Source organism: Mus pahari, chromosome 5 (assembly GCF_900095145.1).
Source record: "Mus pahari chromosome 5, PAHARI_EIJ_v1.1, whole genome shotgun sequence".
NCBI classification, from domain to species: Eukaryota; Metazoa; Chordata; class Mammalia; order Rodentia; family Muridae; genus Mus; species Mus pahari.
Genome location: NC_034594.1, coordinates 133,312,866 through 133,326,742, shown reverse-complemented (window position 1 = coordinate 133,326,742; position 13,877 = coordinate 133,312,866). Strand labels below are relative to the sequence as shown.

Sequence of the window (13,877 nt, the reverse complement as noted above, 5' to 3'; positions counted from 1 at the left end):
CTTCCTTCCTTCCTTCCTTCCTTCCTTCCTTCCTTCCTTCCTTCCTTCCTTCCTTCCTGGTAGATGCGAGCTACCTGATCTGGGTGCATGGAACCAAACTCAGGTCCTCTGGAAGATCAGCAAAAGCTCTGAGCTCTTTAGCCATCTCTCTAGTCCACAGATAGGTTTTTATATCTGGTCATGTTTTAGAGTTTTCGGGGTACTCAAAATTATTCTAAAACTATACTGTATACCTCAGATAATGTTTGAGAATTTGCAACATTTACAACTGTCAAATAATAAAATGATCTAATGTTTATTAAAAGTTCAAATGAAATTATGGTCTGTGAGTGTGAAGATATATTTTGTTTCTAGGTGGGTAGGACGTGAATCCTGTCTCTTACCTTAGACTAAAAATTGTCATTAGAATGAAGGTGTTCTGAGAGAACAAGATTTTTCCAGGAATCAGGAACTCTCTCTCTTGTTAGCAAGGATAATCCTATTGTACCCAGTCGTTTCTGTCCACACTCATCTGTCCATCCCCATCTCCTGTCATCACCTCTGTGCACTGACATGCAGGTGCACATTATAGTTGTTGCAAGTGACAAAACTTCCTTGGTAATCATTCCCCTAAACCTTTCCTTTTGGCTTTTAGGAACAGCTGCCAGACCTGTACAGCCACTTCTGTGATCTGAACCTGGAAGCTCATATGTATGCATCCCAGTGGTTCCTCACTCTCTTTACTGCCAAGTTTCCACTCTGCATGGTGTTCCACATCATTGACCTTCTGCTGTGTGAGGTACAGTGTCCAGCTTTCTTCCCTATGGCAACGTAAAAAAGTCTGCTTAGAAACAGTTAGTTTCCTTTTTCATAGTATTAACCCACACTCACGGACCAAAATTTCATTTGAATTTTTAATAAAGATTACATAATTTTACTGTTTGTCAGGAATAAAAATATTAAGGCTTATATAATTTCCACAAAACAAAATTACATGGCTAAATTTGTATAATTACATTCCTAATAAGCCTATATCTGTGATTAATATATCATCAGTGTAACTTTTGAAAAAGTTAAATGTATTTAGAGTAAGCGGTTTTTACTATTGCTGTGCTTATACTACAATCAGGAATATGAACAAGCCCTCCCCCACCCCCAACCCCGTAATTAACTCCTCCATTTGTTAGCTCCCCGTGTGTATGTGGTAGTTTTGGTTCCTCCAAGAAAGAAAAATGATAAACATTTTAGATGATTAGCTCTTCTTCCCGCCCTGCCCTGTCCTCTGCTCTCTCCTTCGCTTCCCCTTCCCTTATGACACATGCATCCTCTTGTTGTTTTCTGCATGCCTGACAAGGATTCTGCCACTGAATTACAGCCTCATCCCATTTATAATTTTAGGCAGTAGAACATATCAATTATTCATTTTTTAAATACCTTTGTTGTCTATATTTGTTTATTTTATTCTTTTTAGTTCCCTTAGTTGACTGGATATATTTTATCTGTTTTCTTTGGGACAGTGGTATGAGGATGGAGCCCTACCTCATCCATGTATATATTTTACCATTGATGTACACCCCCACACCTACTTTATTCTTTTAAATAATTTATTACACATACTCACACACGGCTTATATTGTATTGTCAGTCAAAATGCTAACAAATACCTTGAGGACTCTCTTGCAAGGCAGTTTGCTGGGCCAGGCACACTGGATGGTGCACACCTTTATTCCGAGTGCTTAGGAGGCAGAGGAGGCAGGAGCTTCAGGACAGCTAGGGCTAGCTATACTGAAACCCTGGCTCCACTAGAGTAGCCTGCCTGATGAAAAGGAAAGTGAATATTTATATAAAAAATAAATTTACACAAAAGTAAGACCACCCATTTTAATTACCCTTGACATTAATAGTTTATCTTTAAAAATATTATTTTGAAAAGTGCCTAAGCTATATAAAGCCTATATTTTATATGCAAATATTGCTGAAATTTTCTCTAAAAGGCTCTTGTTATTAGTTGCATTACATCTGAAATTTGAAAGCATTTTGTAGGTGAGGAAGATTTTGAGTCATTTGTGTAGTACTTTGGTAAGGAAGAGTGGAGTGTTTTGCTAGGTCACAGAGAGAGATCTTGAATCCTGATTATGTAACAGCAATTGATAGATTGATAGCACATATATTATCCTGTTCATTTTACTTATAAATTAGTCTAAAAATGGCATTTTAAATGTAACCAGTGGAAGAAGGCAAAGAAACTAAAACCTTCTTCAGCATGCTATGATCATCACATTATCCACAAGGAAACTTGGGTGTTTAGCAAACATTCTGCTCTGACTGACTATTCTGAATGGGCCTGGCTCATACTGTAATACAGTACTCTTTTTAAAAGAAACCTAATTTAAATGTTTGAGTTCTATAATCCTAAATCCAGTTAATACTCAAAATTAATTTTGATAAGTCTTCATAGGCTTCCCACGTATACACTAGTTAAGAATAGTGTTATCTGAAAGGTTGTCTTAGTTATGGTTTTACTGCTGTGAACAGACACCATGACCAAGGCAAGTCTTATAAAAAACAACATTTACTTGGGGCTAGCTTACAGGTTCAGAGGTTTGGTCCATTATCATCAAGGTGGGAGCACGGCAGTATCCAGGCAGGCATGGCACAGGCAGAGCTGAGAGTTCCATGTCTTTATCCAAAAGCTGCTAGTGGAAGACTGACTTCCAGGCAACTAGGGTGAGGATCTTAAGCCCATACCCACAGTGACACACCTACTCCAACCAGGTCACACCTATTCGAACAAGGCCACACCCCCAAATGGTGCCACTCCCTGGCCCAAGAATATACAAACCATCACAAAGGCGGACCATGTGATATGCTAATGATTTTTGCTTTGTCTACAGAATGAACTTACCATCACTTCACATTGTTTTCTGAGATTATTTGTGTTCATGCTAGATTAGACTGTGGTTTCATTACAGAGTGTAGAGTGCATAGTTGTTGTGCTAAATGGATTTCTCTATCGCTTATGGTAGAATAGTAATGCTGTAGTTTAGTTTGCTGGATGAGTGACTTTCTGAAATTGTCCCCTGAGCCATGGCATCTGGCACTGTTTATGCATCTTCGGGAACTTGGATTCACAACTTCTTGGGCAATTTCATCTTGAAGATACTTGAATTTCTAGTGTTGAATACTAAGAAGGTTATTCAAATTTATAGTAAAGAAATGCAAACAAAATTTATGTGTTCCTGTCCTTTGTCATTTGTAACCACAGTGGGTGAAAGGTCACAACATTCACTGCAATTAGTAAGACCACCACAGCTGTTGCTCTCTCTCACCTTCATCTTACATTGTGCAGTTGGTTTTCACCTTTTTAAGTTACTATACAAGATAATTGTTTCATTATTGCATTTTAATACTTTTTAAAATTTTCTTTTGTCAGTCTAATTTAAATTTTCTTTTCTCTCCTCTCACGGACTTCTTTCTTTCTGAGAATACATTTCCTCATCTAATAAAGTAATTCTAGATCTATTAATATTACAAAAAAATTTAATTTTTTCTTTTGACTAAATAAAAGTTCATTGCATATATGTTCTGGATTTTCATCAGCTGTTCATTGTTGACGGACTTCCAGGTGAGGCACATCCCTGGCTATTGTGAACAAGTGACCCTGGGTGTACCTGCATCTCTGTGGGAGCCTTTAGAGTTTTTAGGATGTACCCAGTAACAGTAGAGCTGGGTCATGCAGACGTTTTAGTTTTATGTTTTCAGGTAAACCTCATATCCAAATTTGCTTCTCTGTTGCTAGGATAAACACAGTGACCAGAAGCGGCTTGTTCTGGCTTATACTTGCTGATCACAGTCCATCACTGAACATAGTCATGTCAGGAACTCAAACAGGAGCAGGGGCAGAATCCACAGAGGAATGCAGACTTGCTCTCCTGTTTACCCAGCTTCCTGTGGCATTCAGCCCATCCTCACCTACCCCGGGGTGGCACCACCCGCTCATCTTAATGAGCAGCCATGAAAATGACTCCATGTAAACAGTCCCAAAGACCAGTCAGGGAGGCAGTACCTTAAGAGAGGTTCCCTCTGGCCAAGTGACTCTAATTTCTGTCAGCTTGACAATTGGGGTGAGGCAGTAGAAAGAACACAGATTTCTCTGGTGGCAATGCTGTCTCACTAGCTGTGAATAAGGGTTGTGGGTTTTCTCCAGCTGCTCTCCAGCATTTGTTTTGTTAATGACAGCCTTTCTAAGGGTATCAAGGTGAAGACTTAAAGGAGTTTAAATTTGCATTTTACTGAAAGATAAGGATGTTGAGTATTCCTTAAAACTTTATTGGTCATTTGTGTTTTCTGTTTTAAGAGGGGTCTGTTCAGTTTATTTGCCAATTTTTGATAATTTATTGATCAGCATTTTGTGTTTTGCATGTTTAATTTTTACAGTTCTTTCTATGTTCTAGATACTGTTATATATCCAAATCTGGCAAGTTGCTCTTCCACTCTGTGGCAGCGTTTTTACTCTAGATTTCTCTCACCTGTACAGGACCATTTTGAATTCATGTAATCCATGCCAGTATTTCATGCACTTTTGGAACCCTGTCCTTGCCTTACCTGTCCTAATTAAGCCCCATGATCCATCTTGGTCTGCTTTGTGTGTGGTAGGTAGGAGATACAAATCCCAGTTCATTCTTTTGTATGTGGCTATCCAGATTGCCAGCACTATTTGTTGAATAGGGTACTTTTTCTCTAATGTATTTTGTAACAGCTTTGTTATGGGAAAAAAAAAAAAAAAACATTAGAAGGTCAAAGGTTAAAGATGTCTATATTTCTTTCTGAGTCTTGTATTCTTGTATTCTTTCCCACTGGCCCACATGTGTTATGCCAGTGCCGTGCTGTCTTTGTCACAGTATGTCATGGGGTGTTCTGCCTGGGTCTGCATTCGCTATCTGTGTCTTTAGTGTTCACATGAATTTTAGAATTTTCTTTTCTAGTTCTCTGAAGAATGTCTTTGGGATTTTGATTGGGATTGGATTTGAATCTATAAATTGATTACTTTGGTAACACAGCCATTCTTACATAATTGATTCTGCTAGTCTAGAAACTTGGAAGGTTCTTCTGTTGTATAGTGTCTCTTTCAATTTCTTTCTTTTTTGCTTTCTTTTTAGTGTATCAGTAAAGTTTACTGCAGAGATCCTTTACCTCATTGGTAAGGCTTATTTCTGTATCTGCATAACTTTCCAAAAAGTGGGGTAGGTTATAGTAGGTTATAATATCATGATTGGTAAGGAAGTTGACAAAGTAAAGTAATTCTTCATAATAAACTTTGTGAAGAACGGTATATTAGTGTGCCTTGGGATGTTCATTCTTTCCACTAACTCATCTCTGTCATCTTTGTGAAGGATTATTTTGCAAAAGAGCTTTTAAATAAACTTTGACTTCCTGCCTGTCTGCTTTTTCTCTTTGCCCCTTTCCTTCTTCTATAAAATATTTATATCAAAAGCTATTTTTTCCTATGTACTAAATATTCTAGTGGAAGAAATAGTCTTAAATAAACTATATACTGGGTCTTTTTTTTCATATCTCTTTGTAAGTACAGATCTTGATGTTTGTCAGTTGATATTTTTTGCAAATGAAAGGCTAGGAAATTCTTAGAAAATGTTGATTTTCTTCTATAGTCATTCTAACAACAACAACAAAATACTAGACAATAAAGTGTTTTACTCAAAGACCTTTTTACAAGGTGAAAAAGAAGACATTGAATTTGACTTTCCCCTTAAGGAGCAAATCATCATGTCATGTGCTCAGTCTTGCATCTTGAAGTTAGGAATACAAAGTTAATTTAGCAAAAAGGGAATAATTGTGTTATTTTGGCAGTACATCTTGAGTTTTAAAACCTCCTATTTATTAGTAATTGTTATTTATAATACTTAAACTGACTGTATGGTGGCCCGTGCTAATCCCCTAATTTGGTTGGAGATGTGTGGCAACAAGTATAAATCAGAGTTCTGAAATATACTTCTTATGGCAAAAGGGATGCACTGTCTGCAAACGTTTAGGCAGCAATTGAAAGGAAAATTATTTCTTAACCCCTGTTTTAGGTCTGATTTTTGAGATAAGAAGCCTATTCATATTAATATTATAGTACAAACATTGTGCTGTTAAACCATCAAGAATAAAATGCTTCACTTTTTGAAATAACTTTTTCTTAGTATAACAAAAACTTAGTATAGTGTAACACTTGGTGTTTTTCTCAAAGAAAGAACATGTGTAAGCTAATCAGCACCAAGATCATATCCAGCAGAGGATCACGTGTTTTAGACCACCTGCTTCAGGCCCATCCTCCCTGAAGGATAATCAGTACCTGATGCTCCGGCTACATTTGTCTGGCTTGGTTTTGTTCTTTGTGTAATCATACACACAAACTTCCTGTGTAATTTCATTTATTCCTGATATATTTACAAGATTTCTTCATATTTTCCATCTAGACATGCTTTATCTCCTCCACTGTAACTATGCGAAGGCATATCCATCCTTCTGTTATGCTGTTGCTAGCCTTAGAATTGTTTCCACACTAAGACTGTTAAGTGTGGCTCTGAGTGGTCCTGAGTTTGTCTTCTGATGAGTAGGATACACTTCTGTGGGTATACACCTAGAAATGAGAGTGCCAGACTTGAGTGTATGGACGTCCTCAACCTGAATAGAGTCTGCTGAATGTATTCCAACCACTATAGCCATTACCTTTTGAGTTGTCTTATTCAATGTAAGTATTTCTTGTAAAAAAGGAAAGATTTTTGTTGTGTTTTTAGCTAGCTAACCCTGGGTCAGATTATAATTCACAAAGTGCAGTAAAATGAAACTCATTTGGTGAAGAGATTGACTTGACCACTTAGAATTACATAGAGATAGAGACCAAGGGCTACATCTTTTTTTTTCCTTTTATTAAAAATTGTTTTTCACATAACATAATCCAATTACAGTTTACCCTCCCTGTTCTCCTCACAGTTTCTCCTATTTTTCCCTCCCATCTGTATCCACTCCCTTTCTGTCTCTCATTAGAAAACAAACAAGCTTCTAAGGGATAGTAATAAATTAAATTTTAAAAATCCTATCACATCAGAATTGAATAAAACAAGCAAACAGAAGGAAAATACCCGAGGGAGGGCACAGAGACTCATCTGCACACTCAAGAATAGCGTACAAATACTGTACTAAGTTATAAGATACATGCAGAGGACCTGGAGCAGACTTGGACAGGCCCTGTGCATGCTGGCTCAGTCCCTGTGAGTTCACAGGAGATTTGCTTGTGTTGATTTAAAGGGATTTTTTTTTTCTTGGTGTCCTTCATCCCCTCGGGTTCTTATATTCTTTCTACCTCTTCTTCTTCAGTGTCCCTGATCCCTGAGAGGAAGGATTTGATAGTCACATCCCAGTTAAGGCTGAATGTTCCAAGAATTCTCTTTCTGCATAATATCTGTTGTGGGTCTTTATCTTTGTTCCCATTTACTGCAGTGGGGTGAGTCTCTGATGATGACCAAGGAAGACACTGATGTATGAGTATAGCAGAATGTCACTAGGACTCATTTTATTGCTACTACTTTTTTTTTTTTTTTTTAAAGAAGAGTAGTATTTTGTCTTACCCTAGGTTCCTGGGCTATCTAATTTCAGGTTATTGGTCACTCAAACAGTGTCAGGTATAGGATCCATCTTGTGGAGTGGGCCTTAAGTCAAATCTTATATTGGTTGGTTACTCCCCCATTGCCCTAAGCATAGGACAGTATTAACAGGATTTTATCAGGCAGTAAACCTCTGATCAAAGGGTTTGTGGCTAAGTTGGTGTTTATGCTTCTATTTTGATAACATAGAGTACCTTCCTGTACCAAAGACACTAGAACATCGGTGAAGGCTCTCTGTAGGCACCACTCAACTTCTCCATGTTCAGTGAGTTACACAGATGTTGTTTCCACAATGAGACCTTGCTGTCAGTTTGTAGAGAGCGACCTATTATTGTCTTGGCAACAGCCTGCCTTGTTGGGGGATTCCCATGGGACCCCTTTAGCCAACAGCTCAATTAGATGTAACCCAATCCCAATACTGTAATCACTTTTGTGCTTGTATGACAGAGTTACCCTGATGGGGAAAATCATGAAAGAATTCCATTAGAAGAAGGACCATGGAAACAGTATAAAATGAGTTAACAGTTAAGATATTAGACTCAAGATCTTGATCTTTCTGGATACCTTCCTCCTGTTAGTTAACCTGTATACATCTCTGGAGTTTTAGATATAAAATAAGACTGTCTCTCAAGTTTAATAAGATTGTAACAAAATATTTAGCATTAAATATCCCATTATTCATTTATCCAATCCCCTTGTGCTGTGTGCTGTGCTCTGAGCATCTAAGAGCTTTTTACTTCTCCATTTCTTTTTCTTTTTTTTTTTTTTTTCCTTGGTTTTTCGAGACAGGGTTTCTCTGTAGCCCTGGCTGTCCTGGAACTCACTCTGTAGACCAGGCTGGCCTCGAACCCAGAAATCCACCTGCCTCTGCCTCCCAAGTGCTGGGATTAAAGGCATGCGCCACCACGCCCGGCTCCGTGGTTTTTGTTTGTGTTTTGTTTTTTTGGTTTTTTTTTACTTCTCCATTTCTTAAAGCAACCAGTCTTCTTTCAAACTAGTTAAAGTACTTCATTGGTAAAGCAAGATTTTAGCCAATGGCCTTAAGAAAAGTTTCTTTTCTCTCTTTTCCTATTGATGCTTCAAGTAATTCTCCAGTCTTCTTTCCCCTTTCCCTTCACCACGTTCTACAAAAGGAGGAGGAGAGCGTCACAAGTTCTCTTAGTCTTGACAAGATAACTGACAGCGGGTGCTTCAAGTTGACTCTTTCCAGGTAGTTCAGTATAAAATGTATTCTGCTTTATATAGTAACTTGGTATTTCATGAAATTTAAGGAAATCATTGACCCTTTGAATTAGAGTGTTTCCAGTGCCTCCTTTCATGAGAGAACAATGAGAAAAATGACAGTTCTATATTATCTGATTAAAAACTACCAAGGATAATTGCCCTTTCAAGGAAGTTTTCTGACATTAGTTGAACAGATTCATTATATAACATTCTTCCTTTTTAGCCCCAACTCCTCCCACGCAAATTAATCTCTTCAGAATAAGATGATATAAGGACAGTTAAGACCTCTGGAAAGAATAAATGTTTCTGAAAACCCTCTAGTGGTTGGTATATGTGCACAAAAATACAGAAAATAAGTGCTTTGTGTAATCAGCAGCAGCAGCAACAAAACTTGTCTAGGCTATTTAAAGCTTTAATCACCAATGGAAGTCTTCAGAACCAGAAAATCATTCTCTCTAAAATCTCAGTCCTGAGTTGTGGCATCAACCTGTTTCACAGTTAGCACCTCCAATGCATATGGGCTTGCACACCCACCTTAGTAATACATTTAAATATGGAACTAAAATAACTTTACAATAAGAACTATAAAACAGAAACTGCAGAGGCCTTCCAATATTCATGCATTCGACAATTTATATTATTAAACTGACAGGTTCAGTCCAGTCTTCATTAAAATATCAATTTAGTTTTTTACCAAATATAAAAAGGTAATCCCAAAAGACAAAAAATAAAAAATAAAAAATAAAAAAAAAATAAAAAGAACAAAGCCATAGGTACCACCATCCCTGATTTCAAACTGAACATAATAATAGAAACGTGAAACAGACACATAGACCAGTAGAACACAGTGTGGAATGCAGTAAAGCCTTGCAACTGCAGCCCCTTAACAAAGGTGCCAAAAAAGACAGCCTCTTCAATAAAGGGTTCTTGACACCATTGTGTCTTATCCTGTCCTATACAAAACACATTTATTGTACTGAATAAATCAATAGAAATATACTTAAACCTAAATGTCTTACACTGTTCCATTTAGTTGCATATAACAGTAAAGGAAAAAATAGACAATGCTGTTGTCCTTATGACATTTTTGTCCTTGTAGTAGTCAGAAAATCAGTAACTAAGCAGATCATATAGTATATTGGTCAGAAAGTATGATGGAGAAAAATAAAGGAAAAAAAATTACAGAAGACCTGGCAGTGTTCCACATTCTGTCCTGAATCACTTACATTGCAGTATTTAGTATGGGATTGTGGTGCATTCAGAGGGACAATGGGAAACTAGTTAGGAGGCAGAGGCGACCTCAGGGTGAGAGGTGATGACATCAGTGGAGGGGGTGGGAATTGTCTGTATGGGGCACCTTTCAAAGGTTGAGGCAGTAGGATGTGCTGGTGGATAGGGTAGGGCAAGTTATTCTTTTTGATGTAGTGAAAGGGAAGAGTGGACACCTTTGCCAGGTCTGTTCTTCCAGGAGCATCTTGGAAGCAGTGTGACAGGGATTGCTGCTCTGTGGCATTGTAGAATGAGTCGGGAATGCCACTCTTACATTCCCAACTCTGACAGTTCAGGTTATAATGTCTTTGTGGTGTTTCTTATAGAAGCTGGTGTGATATTCTTGAGTATATTTAAGGTCATTATTGGTATAATTAGATTGAATGTATAGAGTGAAAAATTATGAAAGATGAGCACAGGAGAGTAAGCACTTGATACTTTACCTAAAGCTGAATGCTTACTGGGGAGGGCAGCAATCTTATTTTTGCTTTGGTGAAGGCTGTATCATGCTATTTTGAAGATTCAGGATAATTTGAACATGTTCAATAATTCACTGTTGATTGTGTATTACTTATCACATTTATAATAAGAATCACTGATTTAAGTTATAACATGGTGCAGTTGCTGGGAATTGAACTCAGGACCTCTGGAAGAGCAGTCGGTGCTCTTAGTCCCTGAGCCATTTTGACAGGACTACTGACTTAAGTTATAGTTTTTGTTGTTATTGTAAAAATCTCTCAGTTCCTAACTAAAGTAAATAGAGTTCCTTTTCAGTATTTTTTTGTTGCAAAGAAGAAAAAAGTCCCGTAGTGTGTAAAGTAGGTACATATGTATTGAATAAAATAAGTAAGCATATTCTTTTAAATTTATGACTAAATATTTGAAACTAGTGTTGGCTATACTAGAAAGTGACTTTTGATAAATATATATTATTTATTAAGTAACTTCTCACACATTCCAAAGACAAACTATATTTTTTCCAGCCAGGGATGCTGGAATTACTTAATTAGAATAGGGAGTGGAACAATTGAAAACAGAATTTAATCTTTACAAATATAGTTCAGCTCTTAGAGCTAAGATGCTTACTATCTTCTAAGTAATTTCACTGTATCCTTTTATAGGCAGCATTTTTAATGGAGGCAACATGCAAGCCTGACCTACGTAAGTCATTTTAACGACTTCCTGCAAAGCTGTATGGAGTATTTGTGTATTTCCCATTCTCTGGAAGTTGGGTTGTGAAAATACTTTTTAGCTAGATCTTACTGAAAGACATCCACTGTAGTTATTAGTAGCAGTCCTCTTCTTTATAGAGTAATTATATTGTGCTGTAGAGAAGAAATGATTGTATGGTAGCAACTGAAGGTAGATGTATAAATGAGGCTGTGTGAGAGAAACTATTTGCATTTATCATTCTGATTCATACTTTAGCTGATAAATATCTGGTCTTTCCTTTTTTAAGTCTAAAGGAACAGTATACTAAAAGGTAAGCATTTGTGGGTGACACCCTACTTAATACTGCATACCTTGTTCTAAACCACACACAATACAGCTTTATCCATCCCATATATAGTTGACCCATTTAGAAAAAAAAAAAAAATGTAAAGAAGTTCCTATTATTCTTGTCTTTCAGCTCCACAGAAAATAAGCAGGTTTTTATTTTCTTTCTTAAGACAAAAGTAAGTTACAAAAATAAATCAGTGTTTGCTCTCCTGTTAAGGTTGAGGTCTTATCCATTGGTATCCTTATACAGTGTTATTAACCTCATAGCTCAGGTGTCTCACTGCTCCGGCAGAACTTCTCCATGGTAACTCATTTCTGGGACTGATTTGTTTGACATTTTAACCAAATAAAGATTTGTTCGTTTTTTATTATCCAGGGTCTCTTAATTATAGCTGTAGCTCTATGCCATTACTGACATTCTGTCAGCGTGTGGTACCCAGGTGCATGTGCTAAGGTTGCCATTGCTCTGAGTGAAAGGGGTGCGATGAGACCCTCTGGTTTCCTGCTGTGTAGGCTCTCACCAGGACATTCAAAAGCTCTGCTGTTTCAGATGCCCACTTGACATTTTACCTCTGTCCATGGTCTAGTAGAGTAACTCATTTTGTTCTTCATTTCTGAGGACTAATGAAAGAAAATTTTTACATAATTGAATAAAACAGTTTTCTTTTGCACAGTGCTTCCTTGACCTAAGAATTAGAGCTGGTCTGCCTGTTGTTTTTTGCTTAAGATATCTAATTGTCTCTTATGTAAGACACTTGAAGCATTTGGAAGTGTAATTAATTAAAGCATGTGTAGTTGTTCTTCTAGGACCCAGTGAAGTAGGTACATACTACTTCAGACAGGGATTTCCATTTGCTGATTAGCAAATACACACATTTCTGTTTTACTCGTAAGAATTTTTAATACAAAGAAAAAAAGTGCCTTAATGCACAGATCTTGTATGCAGGGAGAGGCTGTGGATTGAGCCTTGGCCTTGGGCGTGTTACACAAGCACTCTCTCACTGAGCTAGATTAGGGTGTAACTAACTTTTCTTTTACTTCTACTTTTATTTATTTTTAAATTAAATTAATTTTTTTTTTTTACTTATTCACTTTACATCCCCTCCCAGTCATGCCCTCCGACAATCCTTCCCCCATTCCCTTCTCCTCTGAGTAACCCCTACCTCTGTATCCTCCACCCTGGCACTTTAAGTCTCTGAGAGGCTAGGCATTTCCTCTCCCATTGAGGCCAGATAAGGCACCCAGCTAGAAGACCACATCTCTTATACAGTTTTTTGGATAGCCCCCACTCCAGACTACTTGAAGACCAAGCTACATATGTGCAGGGATGCCTAGGTCCAACCCATGGAGCTAGGTCTGTGGAGCCTTGGTATGCGCCTCGGGTGGTGACTCAGTCTCTTAGAGCTCCAAGGGTTCAGGTTGGTTGACTCTGTTGGTTTTCCTGTGGAGTTCCTATCCCCTTAGGTCCCACAGTCCTTCTGACTATTCTTCAAGTGTCCTCTAGCACCATCCACTGTTTGACTCTGGTTCTCTGAATCTGTCTCTTCAGCTGCTGGGTAGAGCCTCACAGAGGACATCTTGCTCCTGTCTGAAAGCATAACAGAGTATCATTAGTATTGTCTGAAGAATAGATAAATAAAGTGGGATTCTAGTCTACACAATGGAATACTATTCAGCTGTTAAAAACAAAGACATAATGAATTTTTCAGGCAAATGGATGAAACTTAACCCAGTCCCAAAAGGACATGCATGCTGTGTACTCACTGTAAAGTGGGTATTAGCCATAAAATACAGGTACTAAGCTAAACAAGAAGGAAGGCCCAAAGGAGGAAGCTTGAATCTCACCCAGAAGAGGGAATAAAAGAATGATAAGAGGCACAGCAATGGCTTGTGCTTTAAAATCAAGACTTGACAAATGGGACCTCATAAAATTGCAAAGTTTCTGTAAGGCAAAAGACACTGTCGACAAGACAAAAAGGCCACCAACAGACTGGGAAAGGATCTTTACCAATCCTAAATCTGATAGGGGACTAGTATCTAATATATACAAAGAGCTCAAGAAGCTGGACTCCAGAAATTCAAATAACTCCATTAAAAAATGGGGTACAGAACTAAACAAAGAATTCTCAACTGAGGAATACAGAATGGCTGAGAAACACCTGAAAAAATGTTCAACATCCTTAGTCATCAGGGAAATGCAAATCAAAAAAACCTTGAGATTCCATCTCATACCAGTCA

At 37.6% G+C, this 13,877-nt stretch overlaps 1 protein-coding gene across 2 annotated transcripts in view; it reads left to right on the top strand.

Moving 5' to 3' along the window:
* Positions 1–13,877, top strand: part of Rabgap1l (RAB GTPase activating protein 1 like) — a 548,268-nt gene that overhangs the window by 337,487 nt on the left and 196,904 nt on the right. For both annotated transcript variants that reach the window (XM_021197282.2, XM_021197283.1), the window contains exon 17: positions 635–778. In XM_021197282.2, coding sequence (XP_021052941.1) covers positions 635–778 — 144 coding nt within the window. The remainder of the gene's footprint in view (positions 1–634; positions 779–13,877) is intronic.